The sequence below is a fragment of the Gobius niger genome (genome assembly GCF_951799975.1).
Source record: "Gobius niger genome assembly, chromosome: 13".
Taxonomy (NCBI): Eukaryota; Metazoa; Chordata; class Actinopteri; order Gobiiformes; family Gobiidae; genus Gobius; species Gobius niger.
Genome location: NC_136864.1, coordinates 21,744,252 through 21,760,859, shown reverse-complemented (window position 1 = coordinate 21,760,859; position 16,608 = coordinate 21,744,252). Strand labels below are relative to the sequence as shown.

The 16,608-nt window shown below is 42.7% G+C and overlaps 1 protein-coding gene across 1 annotated transcript in view; it reads right to left on the bottom strand.

Annotated features, from left to right (window-relative positions):
• Positions 1-16,608, bottom strand: part of LOC306972477 (laminin subunit alpha-3-like) — a 57,281-nt gene that overhangs the window by 7,172 nt on the left and 33,501 nt on the right. The window contains exons 29-67 of the mRNA XM_079569100.1: positions 16,055-16,152; positions 15,465-15,663; positions 14,913-15,039; positions 14,562-14,710; positions 14,150-14,265; positions 13,745-13,956; positions 13,435-13,639; positions 13,207-13,351; positions 12,981-13,121; positions 12,734-12,895; positions 12,448-12,549; positions 12,281-12,364; positions 11,946-12,176; positions 9,227-9,340; positions 8,860-8,978; positions 8,018-8,098; positions 7,833-7,933; positions 7,630-7,683; positions 7,393-7,544; positions 6,908-7,018; positions 6,720-6,831; positions 6,046-6,213; positions 5,771-5,967; positions 5,583-5,699; positions 5,303-5,457; positions 5,076-5,217; positions 4,302-4,401; positions 4,109-4,225; positions 3,854-4,024; positions 3,217-3,368; positions 2,951-3,145; positions 1,975-2,123; positions 1,705-1,867; positions 1,492-1,619; positions 1,270-1,414; positions 1,093-1,191; positions 729-886; positions 530-647; positions 74-214 (exon numbers count right to left, since the gene is read on the bottom strand). Of these exons, the coding sequence (XP_079425226.1) occupies positions 74-214; positions 530-647; positions 729-886; positions 1,093-1,191; positions 1,270-1,414; positions 1,492-1,619; positions 1,705-1,867; positions 1,975-2,123; positions 2,951-3,145; positions 3,217-3,368; positions 3,854-4,024; positions 4,109-4,225; positions 4,302-4,401; positions 5,076-5,217; positions 5,303-5,457; positions 5,583-5,699; positions 5,771-5,967; positions 6,046-6,213; positions 6,720-6,831; positions 6,908-7,018; positions 7,393-7,544; positions 7,630-7,683; positions 7,833-7,933; positions 8,018-8,098; positions 8,860-8,978; positions 9,227-9,340; positions 11,946-12,176; positions 12,281-12,364; positions 12,448-12,549; positions 12,734-12,895; positions 12,981-13,121; positions 13,207-13,351; positions 13,435-13,639; positions 13,745-13,956; positions 14,150-14,265; positions 14,562-14,710; positions 14,913-15,039; positions 15,465-15,663; positions 16,055-16,152 (5,430 nt within the window). The remainder of the gene's footprint in view (positions 1-73; positions 215-529; positions 648-728; positions 887-1,092; positions 1,192-1,269; positions 1,415-1,491; positions 1,620-1,704; positions 1,868-1,974; positions 2,124-2,950; positions 3,146-3,216; positions 3,369-3,853; positions 4,025-4,108; positions 4,226-4,301; positions 4,402-5,075; positions 5,218-5,302; positions 5,458-5,582; positions 5,700-5,770; positions 5,968-6,045; positions 6,214-6,719; positions 6,832-6,907; positions 7,019-7,392; positions 7,545-7,629; positions 7,684-7,832; positions 7,934-8,017; positions 8,099-8,859; positions 8,979-9,226; positions 9,341-11,945; positions 12,177-12,280; positions 12,365-12,447; positions 12,550-12,733; positions 12,896-12,980; positions 13,122-13,206; positions 13,352-13,434; positions 13,640-13,744; positions 13,957-14,149; positions 14,266-14,561; positions 14,711-14,912; positions 15,040-15,464; positions 15,664-16,054; positions 16,153-16,608) is intronic.

The following is a 16,608-nucleotide window of genomic DNA, read 5'->3' as shown; positions in this document are numbered from 1 at the left end:
AACAAAATAAACAAATTAAAATGACAGGGAAAGGGTAATTGAAAGCACTCGGTTAAATAATGATCGCACATACCAGTTTTTTGTCTTGCAGAATGAGACCCTGCTTTTCGGTGCTTCTGAATCCCAGGGAGATCGTTACGTCTTTGTCCAGGGTGAAGCCCTGGAGGTCATTCGACAGGGAGCTGCCCAGGTTAAACTCAGCTTTGCGAGAAATCTGCAAAGACAAAGGAATTCAGGCAACATGTCAAAAACATTCATTTTCATTCGTTTGTGTTACGGCATCTAGAAGAGCAGATTATATTCATGTTTTAGTGCTCGTAAAGAAAGTTTGAAAATGTAAAACTGTAAACGTGTTCATTTTCATATTTTTTAACATCACTTTGTAATTATAATGAAAATACAGCGATGTGTAGATGCCTTTCCTGCAACTTTTCAATGTAAATCTATAATATTCTTCATAAATATATGTAGTATATATAATATTTATAGTATAGTATATATAGTTATTTGTCCAGTAATCACATCTTACCAGAGATTCCGTAGGACATCCTTTGCTGATGCCCACCGACTCGTCAATGACCTTGAATTTTTGATGCAGATTCATATTCTTCACACAACCTTTGAATGGCTGTGCTGTGATATTATGTCTGAAATTTAAAAAATAAATTAAATAAATGCTGTCTTTGTTCCCATATGTCATTGTCTGCTGAGTTTTGCTGGCAGCATACCTTTCCCTTATGTCTTGTGGTGCCCCTCCGACAAAACATTCGGTGAAGTCATTCAGGTTTAGGTCTGCCTGTGCTGTGACCACACTTTGGCCGGCAATGCGAACTGTAATGGCCCCTTTGGAAAGGAAGAGAATAGCTGCATCTGTGAAGTCATCTCTCTGAAAAAGAAAATCAAAATACGGTATATCAGAAATGTAAATACTTTTGTCACTGGGTAATAGTTGCATTAAAAGTAATAAGAATGATGAGAAGCAGTTCTACTACACGACAGAAGCACGAGTACATATGGCGACAGATGTATTTGGAAAGTAGTAGCAGTAATTACAGCAGTTGCAGGATAAGAAGCTCACTAAGAAATACTTACAGGGAATATTTTTGTGTTGGTATAAGTCGGCGGTGCTTTGAGGGAGTTACTTTGTAGAAATATTACACCCTTTTCAATCGTCACAGCAAAGTACTTTTCCTAAGTGTGCAAAAAAAACAACATTAAATATAGATAGTGAGGTAAAAATAAATAAATTAATCCCATTAAAAAAATTACCTTAGTCCCAATGAAAAACAGCAGTCCATTTTCTGTGCGGCTGAAGACGTAGAAGTTAACTTTGAGGTAAGACCCTATTTTACCAATGTACAATTTGCCATATCCGGTGCCCTCAAAGAAATCAGACCCCTTTTGTTGCACTTGCCTGTAACATAAAAATAATAATATTTAACTGTTCTTATTTCTGTCATGTATTTGGTCTTGTATGAGTAATGTACAGACCTCTTGCACGGAGTCTCTGGGTTAACTTTAAAGGCAGTTTGGAAATTGTACAGACTGATAACTTTGTCGTTGAAGGAGTTAAATTCAATGCAGCCCTTGTACATGGGGTAGTTAATAGACGCTGGAGGCTGAGGAAGACATTGGAACAAATATATCAAACCACTGGGATTAAGAGCAAACGACATGACTGTGTGTGTGGTGCGATTAGCCTACAGTGAAGTTAGCTGGATATCCTCCCACATAGAAAACAACATCGCTCGGGCTAAGGTCCAGCAGGTTCTTCTTCTCTTCCCCTTGGGCGTTGTTCTTGATCGGCTCGTCAGGAATGGGTTCCGCGATGTTTTTGGTCAGGAGCAGCTCTGCATCCTGGTACATTCTAGATCACGATCCAGCAAAACAAGATGATGAGTAAAAGAAAACAATGTAATGGACAGGGACATGGACTGTTCATTGCAGCAAAAGGACAGCTTGAGAATTATTTACCTGTGGAGAACGACTTGATCGAACTTGGACTGCTCTGTTGCCGACTTGGTGATGTAGCCCGACTTAATCTCATACTCCACTCCGTTGAGCTTGTACACGGCATACAAAATGTTGTCCCTCAGAGCCATGCCGATGTAGTTTTTAGAAGACTGTCAAAATGGGAAGAGAAGAACGCATTAGAACAGCTACCCTCAACCCTCTGGTGCAACTTGGGGGCCGTTCTAGTCTATGTTTTAAGGTATATTTCAGGATTTTTGCCATAGGGCCTCATTTCGTAGTTATCCAGAGTGTTGTTGATTTCTGGATATTTTTTTATTTTATTTTAATTCAAGGAGTCCTTATATTTGAAGAGTTTAGTGGCGCTAGGCTAGTGGTAGGCTAGCGCATGTCTATGGTAACTAGTAGCCTGCATTAAAAACAGTGTGACCCAAGCACAGTGCACCTGAGGCAAACCACTTATAACACCAGACTACCGATACAAATGTCTGTGTTGACTGAATAATGTTTTAAATATAACCATTTTGCATTTAAAAGAACTTGTGTTTGAGCAGCATCAGCTTCCTGGTTGTAAGCTAAGCAGCGGCGGAGTGATCTGCTAGCTTACCGGATCTACAGTAGTTTGTTTACCTGCGGCCGGCATTACTACACGTGGAATTCACAAGGGAGCTTTCTGCAAATCAGATACTGCAACGTTTGGAGGACTACCCCATAATTTTGAAGAGGTTTTTAAAGCAGGCTACTACCATACATGTGCTAGCCTAGCACCACTAAACTCTTCAAATATAAGGCCTGCATGAATTAATAAAATAAAATAAAATCTCCAGAAATCAACAACAAAAAAATCCTTTTAAGTAGGATTGATTATTATTCACGATTTTGTCCTACTTCGAGTTAGCTACTTTTGTCATTGTTTAAGTGCTATTGTAGCTGTCAAGCCTGGCTCTCATCACTGATCATCCCATTAATTCGCGCTCACATCTCTGTTCCCGAGGTACATGATGAACAGGTCTTGCTTCTCTCTGGTCTGTCTGCGTCTGCGTTTGCCGTCCCCGCGCCCCTCCGGCCTCTGCAGCTGCAGAGAGAACGACGTGTAGGCTTTCAAGTCCTCCAGGTCTTTGGGCTGACGCAGCTCCACGTATCCGTCCCCATGGAATTTCATAGGGATGCCGATCTGCAGGCGAGATAAAGGGTTTAGAAACCAATATAAGGTGGAAATGGTCAAAAGTGGTGTTCCGTTCTCACCTGGTTGGCGGCGTCTCGGGCCTGTTTGATGAGGTCTTTGATTTTCCTGATGTTGTCCGTGATGTTGCTCAGCGGCGCAAAGTCCATCGTGAGGTTCTCCACTTCTGAGATTTTATCGTTGAGCGACGGGATTGTGTCCAACAACTTCTTCACTAAAATGTGGAAACAAAGAGCAGTTGGTCACCGATGTACAGTGTTTCAAACCCGCCGCAAAAATGTAGTGAAAGAGCAGCCCACAATGAAGAAAAGTTTAGTGTGTGTTTTTTTTACGATTTATAGCATGGTTCTTTTCAAGCTGCAGTGAAAACAATGAATTTCTAGTTCTCACTATCCTTCCCGTACATCATAATTTTCCTTAAGAATTAATGAAATGCCTTGAAGGGCGAAGCGGAGAAAAGGCGGACCACAGATGCCGACGAAAAAGAAAAAAGTGCTACATTTAGATGCAGACTGTGCTTGTGGTGGTTCTTTTAATGAATACTCTATGGTGGTGGGGGAAAAAAACAAACTTGAACACACTTGCAATTTCTGTACAATTTAAAACTTTTCTTTCACTCCTGTTTATGAACATATACAGGAAAAATGAAGGATGAGCACTTCCACTAGAACTGACATCGAATGGGGATATAGAATTTACCTGATCGGTCCACATCATCCAGGATGCCGCTGCTGTTGGAGTCGGCAGGAGAAATGTTGATTTTGTCCAGTTCCTTCAGTATGTCGTCCAGTCTGTCCATGGTGTTGGTGGCTGTGTCGTTGGCGGATTGTGCTTTCCTCTTGGCTTCTTCCAGCATTTTAGCAATGTCATCTAAACAGGACCAATAAGGAAAAAAAATGAATTAACGCGTTGACAGACAAACTTATCAAAATGGCGTCACCGAAGAAGAGCTACCTCTGTTGATGTCCTTTAATCTGTTTTGCGCAGCCAGGAGATCCTTTTCAAGAGCTTTCTTCTTCATCTCAGCCTGCTTCAGCCGCTCCTTCAGAGCCGCAACGTCATCCACTGTGTCTGCGGACGTGAAAGCGGACTTAACCTTTGGCCTGTTTGTGTTGAATTATGATCAAAAATATGAGGACTTTCATACCTTCAAGTTTTCCTTTGGCATCTGCCGCTTCACCCAGAAGCTGTTCACTTGTGTCTTTGAGGTGTTTTGTTCTTTCTGGTAGCTCCTGATTGTTGACGTCCTACAATCGAAATTGGTTATTGCAGTTGAGAAAGATTAGTAAGCTTAACATTTTACCCAATGGTCTATTTTTCCTGAATACTTGTACCATGTAAGCTAAATCATGAAGGGGTTTCAAATATTAAAGAAGAACTAAGTAACTTGTTTACTTTAAAAAATCCTTTTCACAGTCCCTCTGGGGGTAATACAAGTGTTATGGGATGATTGGGGGGTCTTTCACCCCCTGGTGTCTCTGGCCAGAAAATTGCCCTTGCAACTTCCCTGCATTGGGTCGGAGGCGCAATACACACTAATGGAATCACGAAGAAGAAGCTAACAGGCTAACGGGCAAAGCAAACTGTGGGCTAGCGCCACTTAAACAGTATTTACAGGCACGTTTGAGTGAAAAAAAATATCTCTGTGATGTAATTGGGTTGTGGCACAATGTAAAATATCCCTCTCTCCCTTTGTCTTTTCTGTCAGCGTAGTATTTACTCTCACTGACAATTAATGAGTAAAAGAACGCAACATGCTACGACACCTGCAGTGGCGCTTATGGCTTCTAGGAGCATGAGTTACTTAGTCCTCCTTTAAGCTATGATTTACAGATCTAATGATTTCACAGTGAGACATTGTTAATCTCATTTAGAGATCGTCAAAAATGACTGTATCTAAAGATAAAAGTAATTTCCTCACATTTAGTGCATTTTCCGCAGCATCTTTAGCTTCCTTAGCCGCAGCCTCGGCAGCCTTAATGGCCTCTGTGATGTTCTTGTATGCATCGATGGCATCTTTGGCGTTGCGCACCTCATCCCGGTCACTGGCATCCTTTACGGCACTGTAATCAAATTCCACAATAAAATCCTGTTATTGAAATGTTCCTTAAGTTGCTTTAGATATCTGCGCAAAAGTCTGAAACATACTCCTCAAGCTCTTTGGCCATCCTGGAGAGGTTTCTGGCGTGCTCTTCCGCTTTCACCACGATGCCTTCTTTGGCGGCTGCTTTGGAGAGATCGTTCACCTTCTTGGTTAGGTCGGTCTTGGCACCGTCGAGCTGCGCCGCTAACTGTTCGTACTCCTGCGAGATTAAAAAAAACAAAGAAAGATGAATTCTATGTAACACAGGAAGCCACCGCTGACCTCACAAAGACTGAAAATGATCAATATCAGGCTTGTTAGGACATGAGTGCTTGGATCATTTACCGTTTTACTGGCTGTTAGCATTTTCACCAGATCCTTAGCCTTTTGCAGTTCATTTTTGGCCATGTCCATCTGACCCTGCACAATTTTCTTCTCCTTTTTCAGGTCTGCAATTCGTTTCTGTGGGGGGGAAATCGGAATGAATATCTCTGCAAAACTGGCAATGACCGCTTTACTCCATAAATCATCACCTTCAGGTCTTCGAGCTCTTTGGCGCTGAGGTCATTTTTGGTTTCCGCTTGTTTCACACGAGCCTCTGCCTCACTCAGAGCATCCTCCAGGTCTTTCAGTTTGTCCACAAAGTTATTCAACAACGACTTCAGCTTCTTTGCGGTGGCCTCGTTCTGATCGCACAGACTGCTCACGTTTGTTTTGATATAGTCCAGCACTAAAAACAGGAAACATTCGTCATTACGGCATTATACTGGATGTGTATCATCAAAGTTTTTCAAGAGGTTTTTCTTACATTTCCTGGCTTCTTCGCTTTCTGTCTCGGCTGCAGTTTTCTGAGGAGTGAAGTCTCTTTTTTCCATTTCCTTGACCATGCGTTGTGCTTCTTCCAGTAATTTGGTCAGGTTCTCGTTCGACGGGCGGTCGCCGCTTGTGCCCATCTCTCGCAACTGATCGAGCAGAGCTGTGAGGACGCACAGATGTTAGACGCTTCAAAATGAAAACTTGAACCTTGTAGCCCCCACCTGAACTGAGCACATTTTCTCCAGCTTGGCTTTACCCAAATATGAAAGTTTCTTGAAAAAAGTGTCAAAATAGCAACAAAGACTAGAAAACAAACACGAAAAAGGGAGAAAAAAATAGTGGTGAAAAAGTGATTTAAAAAAAGTGACGAAAAAGTGATAAAAAAGTGACAAAAAAAAAGCAATAAAAAGTGACAAAAAATGTGATAAAAAGTGACAAAAAATGTGATAAAAAGTGACAAAACCCCCCACAAAAGATTAACAGAAAAGTGACAAAAAGCGATAAAAATGTTGCAAAAATGTGACGAAAACACATTAAAAAAAGCAATTAAAAAAAAGGTGGCAACAACATGACGAAAAAAAGTTTTGCAGATTTTGGTAAAGCTGAACTGGAGAAAATGCGGGGGTTAAGAGGTTAAACCAGTGCTCGTAAAACATTTCAAAGCACCTTGAATCTTCTTGAGCATGTTTTTGATTTCTGCATCCAGGGTCTTCGCCCGTTTGTGCGTCTTGTCGACTTCTGCTATGGCTTTGTCGGCAGCTGCCGCATTGTCCTTTGCCTGAATTAAAAAATGATAACAATTCAGAATCTAGAACACATTTTTTGTTCGCTAAACCGTTCGCAGTTCATCATACCTTGTCTTTGATGCGATCGACGTCATCCTCCAGAGCGCTCATGTCGTCTTGAAGCTGGGTGACTCTTGGCTTCTGTTGGTTTACCGAGGTGCTGTATTTGTCGACTAAAGTCTGCAAAAAAAGAGTCGATCATCACAGGGAAGTTAAACTAGTTTCGTTGGAAGTCTGAGTCATGTGAAGAAGCTTATGTTTAAAAGAAAAGAAGTTCATTGAAACGATAAAGTTAATTTGCAACAATGTCGATTTCACTGAGGAATGACAACAAAAGAACAAAGAGGAAACACAAGTCGACGCAAATCCCACCCATATGCGGTTATGTAATTACTGTTTGTACAAGGCCTATCAGATATGGCATGCTTTCCTATCACTGCAAATCTGGAATGTTTCTAAAAGCAGAAGCATCCCCGAGTGAATCCACATCACACGTCTTCGCATTCGACGTTGCTCAACTGGTTGGATCGTTTTCAGAAAGTTCTTGAATTTACCTTCGTGTCTGCGATGGCCTTCTCCAGCTTCTTCAGCCTCTCCTTGGACGACGAGCTCGCGCTGGCATTTTCCATCAGGGATTTGATCTTTTGAAACTCGTCGTCGAGCTTCTCCAGATCGTTCAGCAGGGTCAGCGCGCAGTTATCGCACTCTGAAATGCCCCAAAAATCATGATAGGCAAATGCAGGGTAAACAATTAAAAGGTACATTTGTTTTTTCTTTGGAACAACGTTCACCTTTGCACTCAGCCTCCGTGTTTGTGTCTCCAGGTTCCAGTGTGTTCTTGCAAACTGTAGATGATAAATTATTCATATTAAAATTGAGCAAAATTGTGACGCAAGATCCTGTTTTTTAAGATTATAAAATGTCGAACGTTGGGGAAATCATTCCACGGCTTTAACTTTTAACATTCAGTCCCGATCTGAACACATAGCCCTACCTCCTGTCCTAGGATCGCAGTTGTTCCCGTTGCCGTTGCAGTTGCACGGTTTGCAGCTTCCTGCGGGGAACATTGGGTCGCCATAGAAACCGGGAGAACACCTAACGACACATTTATTTATTATTTTTGACAAATTAAACTTTGCACAAAATTGCAAAAAATGAATTTACAAAGAAATGGCTCACCTCTCACACCGGTCGCCAGTGTAGCCCAGTTTACACAGGCACTGGAGGCCATCGCTGAGCTCTTGGCAGCCCACAGCAAAACTACAGACAAATAAATGTAGTAAAATTTAAAAAATAAAACCGATACATTTCAGTTTGTATGAAGAATAAAATTAGCATGTAACAAGTAGGGCTGGGTACCGGTACTATCGTTTTTCGATACCAACGCCTGAACGATACATTTTGCAATACCTGTGCTAAATTATTTGTCATAATCACCTTATTCCCCCCGCCCACTTTTGCCTCTTTTAGCCTTGTCTCTTTGTGTTGAGTCTTCCGGTCGAGCACGAAGCCCGTTCACATTAAGCAGAGAACGAGTTGTAAAATGTTCATTTGCACCAACAAGTCAACACTGCACTGTTCCTGAAAACCTGAAAACAGCCTTGTGTTCGTGTTTTATCCTGACTTCTCCAGTGCTGTGTTAATAATTCCGGAATAAGGTCAATAGACCCATAAAAAAGAATAATCATGTTAATTTATTCTTTTTCCTTTGCTTTTGTATCATGCAAAAGGGCAGAAAAAACACTTTGTACTCATCACTTTTCCTCCATTTTTTTTTTTTTTTACATTTTTTCCACAATTTTCCATATTTTTTTCGTAATCCCCCCTTGAATATAAAGACGTTTTAATATTTCTTTTCGGTACCTGCTTTCGATGCCTTTATTTTTCCATACCAGTTATACCTAAACCCTTTTCCTCGATACCATACTGGTACTGTTTGACGGTACCCAGCCCTAGTAACAAGTGAATCCAATGATGTTCCGCTGTGTGGCTTTGATTAAGACGTGTGTCCAGTTGTCTACCTGTTAGTGGATACGCTGAACGGGCAAGGGCAAATGGTGCATGTCCTTCGAAGCGCGTTTCCGTAGTAACCCTCTTTGCAACGTTCACATCGATCTCCAGCTGTGTTGTGCTGGCAGTTCTGAAAAAGTACAAGATTTTACTCACATATTCTTTTGTCATCGTTTAGAGTTAGAAGTCTTCATTATCATTCATGTTGGGCAACAATTTAACACCTCTTAATGGGTCATAGAAGTTGAAATATTTGATATAGCTTCAGGGCTTGGACGTTGAATAAACAGTTGTTAACGGCTACAGACAGGTACAGTCAGCATGTCCTCGCCTTAGGGGCGCACATACTTGTTCTCTGGCCATTCAGTAAAGTCTTACCAGGCACCTCCCCGTTCTGTCCTCACACTCGGTGGCTAAGCCGTTGCACTCGCATGGCACACATCGGCCCAGGTACGGCTCGCTGCCATCTCTGTAGTAACCAGGGCCGCATTTCTGAAAAAAAATCACAACAAAAATAATCAATAAATTAACTAGTACTGAGTAACTTCATTGCTCCATTATTCCTTTATCAACAAATGGCACAATCCACACCTTGAACTTTGCTTTCGAGATAACGCCTGTTAAAGCTGCTAAAGATTTGTCTATAGTAGGTGGAAAAAAAAGGCTTAAAATTTCTCAATCTTTTACCTGAATCTGTGCACTGGCATTGCTGTCATTGACGCTGGGATACTGCACGGTCTGCCCTGTGTTTGTCTGCGAGGGGAATGGCCACCACCAGGACGAGCCCTCATCATTGACAGGAGGATACTGAACTCTCTGAGCCCACCTATCCGGGTGCCGGCTGTAGCGGCCTGCCCTCTCCCCTCTCTGTAAATGCCGGTGTCCAGCACTGCATAACCCCAGCAGCGCACACCACACAAACAAAACCGCTGCTCTTCGATGTGTATCCATGCTTGGTCTGTCTGATATTGAGCTCTGCCACTGTGCGCTTGGCTTTAAAAACTCTCTCTCTTGAGGGGGAGGACACACCCCGTAGACAGCAGTACCTGAGTGGGATCTGCCGACCGCTATGACAAGTGTTCACTTGCTCCTCCTTTATCTCTGACACACCAGACGCTTTCACACAATTGCTTAAGATGTGTGCAACTGAACTCGCAGGAAATCCAGCATGGACACATGAATGGATAGGTTTACACTGTCAGTATTGAAGTAATCGCTGCAGTGTTTGCCTATAGCTGCAAGGGCGTGTGTTTGCATAAAATGTCTTTGTGTGATTATGAGAACATATTCCACTTTTCTTAAAAAGCTTTGATTTAAATCAGTACGTTCTACTCCACTACATGTTTGAGCTGGATTAAAAAGTAAAGTAAATTAAAGTCCTTACTTTCACTGTGACCTCTTTGTGACTTCACTGAATCAAAAGCTACAGTGAAGTCGTAAAAACGTAGTAAAAAATTGTAAAAAAAATCTGGGATCATTCTTTTACTTATAAAGTGCATCTGAAAGTCGATACTTTATTTTTTGTTGCTCCAAAGAAAAGTATAAAAATGAGAGCACAAATAATGTTGATAGAAGTTGAAACAGACATTAAAACACCACTCTGTAAGTGTGAAAGTGTGACGACAACAAAGTGTTGAAGTGCATAAACAAAGGCAAAAAATGACAAAGTTCAGCAAACAGCAAACCTAAAAGCAGCCTTTAACAAAAACACGGACTCCATTCAGTCTACAAAACGAAGGACCTGCATATTACCATAAGCTTGTACATGTAATTGATAAAAGAGTGGGGACCTAAATAAACATAATCGTCCATTCTAAAATAAAAGAACAGAGAATTTACAGAACAAAAAGATTCAAGCCATGAAGCAAGCGCTCACAAGAAAACCACATTTTTATGTTTACTTAAAACTGCCTGGGTGTGGTGAAAACACATGAACTTTCCATAATAATAAATGTTAATGAAATATTTATGGGATGTTCTAAAGCTCGGTGGTCGGCGGCTGTGTTTAGGCTTTTTCAACGATGGTAACGGAGAAAAGTCAGACACCACACACACACAACAGTCACCTTGAATCACTCTCCTCTGCAGGGCTGGGTGTGTTCCCCGCGAAGTCAGATAGACACAGTTCATGATTAACAAGGCGCTGTCGGAGTCACACCCAGCGGCACGTCAAGGTGCGCTGCCGCCTCATGCAGCCTACAGGCACGTATAATCAACTTCCTGAAAACACTCCCCGTCAGACAGTGGCTCACACACACACACACGCACACACGGGAGGTAAGAACAGCTATGGCAACAGATACAGACATGCAACACTTTTTTCCTAGATCCAACCACTTTGGGACAGAAGCCAGAGAGGAATTTATGCCAATTGCAAGTAAAAATATGTCAAAGCAAAGGTGAAATATTACTGTAAAAATGACCATAGAGTGCTTGCAAGTTAATTTCAGGCTCTTCTCTATCAGTGAAACAGAATAATGACAGGCAGATTTTGGCAGCGACATGTTTTCAAACACATGCCACACTCCAGTTGTTCAGACTGGCAACATTTCAGGGAAGAGTAATGAATTTTTAAAAAATAAAACCCACAAACAAAGCCTCGATAGACTTGGAAAATAAATAAAACATCATGTTTTGTTTCCCGTGGGTGAACTGTAACCAGTGATGACGATGATGATGACTACCATCCAATCACCAACATTATGTCTGTGCATCATATCCCGCCCCGAGGCTATGAATTCTGACGGCACGCATTTGCAACCGGTAGTTTCCAGTACATTCCAGCCAATGCTCCCCAGCTGATGTTTTTTTTTGTCCTCCTGATAAAAAGGCGCAGCACTCCATTCAGACAAGTCAGGACACCCAAAAAGCTCCTCAGAAAGATTCCTTTCAGTCATCGTGTGCTCCACCCTGCCTGTAATGTGCAGTGTTTTTCACACCTTACCGATTCCAACGCCACACCCTGCAGTTGCTATAGAGTAATCAACTTTTACTAGCCTGGGGTCTCTCAAATATGTTGGGAATAAAATATCTGTGAGTTGTGGATTCCTGTGGACTTTTATACCCTAATTACATCATATCCAAGAGGAAGCCTTACCTCACAGGAGAATCCAGAGTACTCTGGAGGACAGGAGCATTTCTCCACTGTGTTTCCCGGGCTGCCTGTCCCGCTGTCAGAGGCCTCCTCCAGCCCCACATCACCGAGGCTGAGGCGCTGGCTCTGGGTGAAATACAGCGCTCTGATCCGCAGACCCACCAGACTGGCCAGGACCATCATCAGTTCCTGCCTGGACACTGGTCTGTTATTGCCAGAGTGACGCCAGTTTCCCTACAAAGTAAAGGCTTATCAGAGCATTTGTACAATACCCCCTCCTCTAATATCTAAAAGAATATTGCACTGTGAGTTTAATATAGCTATGGATGAATGTTTACTTCTATAAGCTGCACTCGTCCATGGTAAATCCTGTCCGGATTTGGAAGTTGTGGAGCCACATGAACAAGAGTCATACTCTGACCCTGTGAAGAAGTCCATGAAAAGTTTAACAGAGGGAGAAAGTTAAAAAGAACAAAATAACACACCTCACAGTATTGTTACTTACTGTAAGGAGGACATCTGGTCTTCGGTCGATCAGAGTCATGCCCTCACTGGGAATGCCAAATGACTTGATCTGGTAAGTCAAGAAACCACCATAGGACGAGACCTAAAATGAAAGAGAGAGCTATTGTGCATATACTGTATATGCTATTCATATTTTTAGGTAAAGAGAATGCAATCAATGTGTTTCTCTACTCAACAGGACAGATAATCATCATCACATGACATTGTCACAAATTCAAACTTCAAATGTTGTGTCAAAATGTAGTTGTGCTCTGTATAAAACTGACTCGGTTCCCCAGGTAGGATCGAGGAGCCACCCAGTGCAGCACCGAGACTGTAGGACTCATCTCCTGAAGATCTGCCACCACTGTCCCACTGGCCGAGTTCAGCACAGAGGGAACCTCATTCTGGTCTGGACTTTCCAGGCGCCAACCTCGCATCTCCACAAACTGATGGGGTAAAAGAAAAAATTCCACTTGGTGAAATGAACATTGAATATAAAGGTATTGTTTTTTTGATAAATTTAAAACACACTTTTCCTCTGCGTTTGCTGGAGCTCCCACACTTGTTTGTTACTCCAAAGCAGAAACAGCTCGTGCAGCCAACAGGATTGAGAGGGTCAAAGTGGAACGATCCATCACGGCAGCTGTCACATCTATCACCAACCACATTTCTCTGTGAAAACAGTAAAAAAAAAAAAAAAACATCAAATATTTCCCATGAAATAGCAACATGTATGAATGTGTTTTGATGGCTTTACCTTGCAGAGACATGTGCCAGTGTCAGGATCGCACACTTCACTTGTGACACCTCCCTGCTCACACTGACAGCGCACACACTGAGGAAATCCATAGTAGCCTGCAGCACAACGGTCGCACTGACGACCTCCAATCCTGGGCTTACAGCTACAAAAGAAAAAAAAAAAAAAAAGAAATAACACAGAAAATGTAGCTTTACTCGCTGTATATGATCCCAAAATAATCCTGACCTGCATTGTCCAGTGATGCGGTTGCAATCTGGCCCTGCGTTCCCGTGGATCCCGGTGGGCGAACACTCACAGCCGTCACAGCCCAGCAGGGGGTGGTAGCTGAAGGTCTGGTTCTGGCAAACATCACAGGACGGTTTGACGGTCTGAGGTGGGCAGATACAGCGCCCAGTCACCTCATCACACAACCGCCGGCCACACTCACATGCTGCAGAGGATAAATAGTGAGTAAAGCAAGTCCCCCAGCTGGAAGATCAAATAGTTCAAAGCTATGCTGTCATGGTAAAAGTCTACAAAAGAAAAGTTGACCTACGTCTGCAGTAGGGAAAGCCGTAGTGTCCCGTGGCACATTTGTTGCACTGGCGCCCGATCACAAACTGCCTGCAGGGGCACTGTCCTCCCGCCGGGTCACAGGCTGTGTCTGTGGAGCCCGCCTTATCACAGTCACAAGGCAGAGCGCCGTGATTGTAGACTGCTGCAAGAGAGCGGGCTGCGTCTTTGCAGAACTGTGAGGAGCTGACCGGGCTGAGGAGGAGAGTGCATTACCCATCAGTGCACACTAGAGGGCAGCATTTACAACAAGGTTACGGTTGCCACTCTACAGATAAAGTCTCCACAGTGCAGACAGAATGGTAATTTTTCATCAGATAACTCCGTGTTTAGTCAAGCCTGTTTTGTGATGGCTAAAAGTGCCTATCTGAACACAAAAGATGCTTACTCAATGTAGAAGCCTTCTCCTCGACACTGCTGAATGAAATCTGCTGATTTATCCTGTGGCTTCGCTTTCAGGACGTCGGGGGTGTAACTGTTGTCAGGAACCAGGAGAATATCATTCTGTGCACAAATTACAGATGAAGTTACTTAAAGCTGGTCTGAATAAATATGAGAGGCATTGGTAGATGGATTGTAAGAGAGACACAAGAAGTAAAAATAAAATAAAGGTACCATTGGGATTATTTATTAGAACTATGTGGGGTGTTGATGAAGAAACAGCTCCTTCATTGTTGTGTTTGAGTGGGGGGAAATGCACAGTACTCAACTTGAAGAGCTCTTGTCCCCAACACAGGCCTCTCACTTCTAAAAAGTGCCTAACGTTTGATATATCAAACTAAATTATGTGGACAACTGACCAGAAATAGGGTCTTCCTCGGTGGAATGATCAGGGAGATGCTGGGCTGTCGCCAGGACGTTGGAGTAAAATCAAGAGCAATGTGACCTTCAAAGATCACTACTACTCTGCAGCCCGACACCGCGGGGCAGAACGAGGCATTTATGGAACCTGCAGAAAGAGAGAGCACAAACGAAGCTATAAAAGGAAATTTGTCCGAGGCTCTGATTATGTTGAGCCCACCAGTCTCCCTCATTGAAAAGGCCGTTATAACCATGTCCAAAATAAACATGCACATATCCAATGGAGCCTGTGGACTTTGATTCAATTTGATGAGACAGGAGTCGGCTTACCAGGCCGCAGGCTCACTCACCAGTCCATTCACGCCCCGCCTCCACTCGCACCTCCACGGGGAAGCTGATGTGCTCGGGCTGGTGGTAGTGGACCACAACCACATACCTGCCTGGGAGAGGCACCCGTGGCGAGAACATGATCTCCGTCTAAAAGGACAAAAAAAGCACTCACTGTGTCAATTGAATGTTGATGAATACTGAGAAAATTAAAGTCATAGTAAAGAATAATTGATGGTCTGAAGTCAATAATATTGCTGTCTGTGGTGAAATAGGTAACTTCTTGTACAGTGATTCACTGAGATATTTGAGTCACTAGAACAAAGCCCCAGACAGTAAGTCGAGACAAGATAAAAAGGCTAATTGACAACACACACTGTCCAAATCTGTGACTGAAGGATTCAAGGAGTCTACATTCACATTCTTTCGCTCAAAAAAACTGGCATATGAAGTGTCTTCACCTGAGACATAACAACAGTCAGTGCCCCAGGCAGGATTTGGAGAGATGTCGCTCTGACACATGGGTGTTAGTGGGGACACTGTATTTAGTCTAAAATGGACATGTGTTGTGATACCTGTGGGAATTTGAGCAGGACTCCGTCACTAGGAGCTTCACGGGTTGGAAACACACCAGTCTGTCGGCGCTGTCTCCACTCCTCTTTGTCTCGGTGCTGATGGTCAGACGCTGGTGTGGAGGACAGCTGTCCATCACGGGCTGCAGACAGAAGCCAGGGGGCCGCAGGCATGTCGAACTTACTCTGGATACAATACCGGCTACAAAGACAATAGAGAGTGTACTTTACTAACACACTTTTACAGTTCAATGTTAACATGGTATGGCACTGCACTTGGTAGCATTACTTCATGTTGAATTATTTTTTTTAACAAAAGTACTCCCATTGCTGTAGAGTTATTTTTCAATCCATGATTCTTTTTCATAGAGTCCAAAGGAAGGGCCAGAGCAGCTGTGCACAAATACAGTCTTAACTAGGTCAACTTCAGTCTAGTTATTATTCACAAAGGTGAGAGTCTGACCCTGCCCCCAGCTGGAGACACCTTTGCAAGTTTCAACGACTGTTTGAGCATACCAAACACTCGTTCAAAGTTACGTAAATAACTCAAAGATACTGAAATGATGGTAGTCCTTTCATTTTGAACAGTTTACCTGTCTTCTGTGAAGCGTCCATGAGTTGAAACGCAAAACACTTTTGGCTCGACGTACTCAACCGAGAACTCCTCTGCTGGGATCACATAGACCTTGTACTGTGGCAGGAGCAAAATGACATCTTTATTCTCACAGAACACATTATTATTAGGCTTTATGACACAAGTATCAAGATCGGGGCAGAAAATCTCCAAAGAGTAGACTGGAAGATAGAAATAAAAATGACTTAAAAGCGCATCATGTTACATTTGTCATTGTGGCCTCTATGACGCTTTAGGATCAATTGTTTTGTAGGTTTTCTGGTCAGAGAGTGATCCTAGAGCATCATAGAGGCCACTGTGTCAAGGCGCCATGCTAGCCACTCATACAGCCACTTGATCACATAGATCCATAATGCACCTTTAACTAATCTACAACCTTGGATAAAATGATACTATAAAGCAGAATCATAGGTTAAAGCAGAACTAAGTAACTCATGCGCCTAGAGGCCATAAGCGCCACTGCAGGTGTCGCAGCATGTTGCAGTTTTTTTACTCATTAATTGTCCGTGAGAG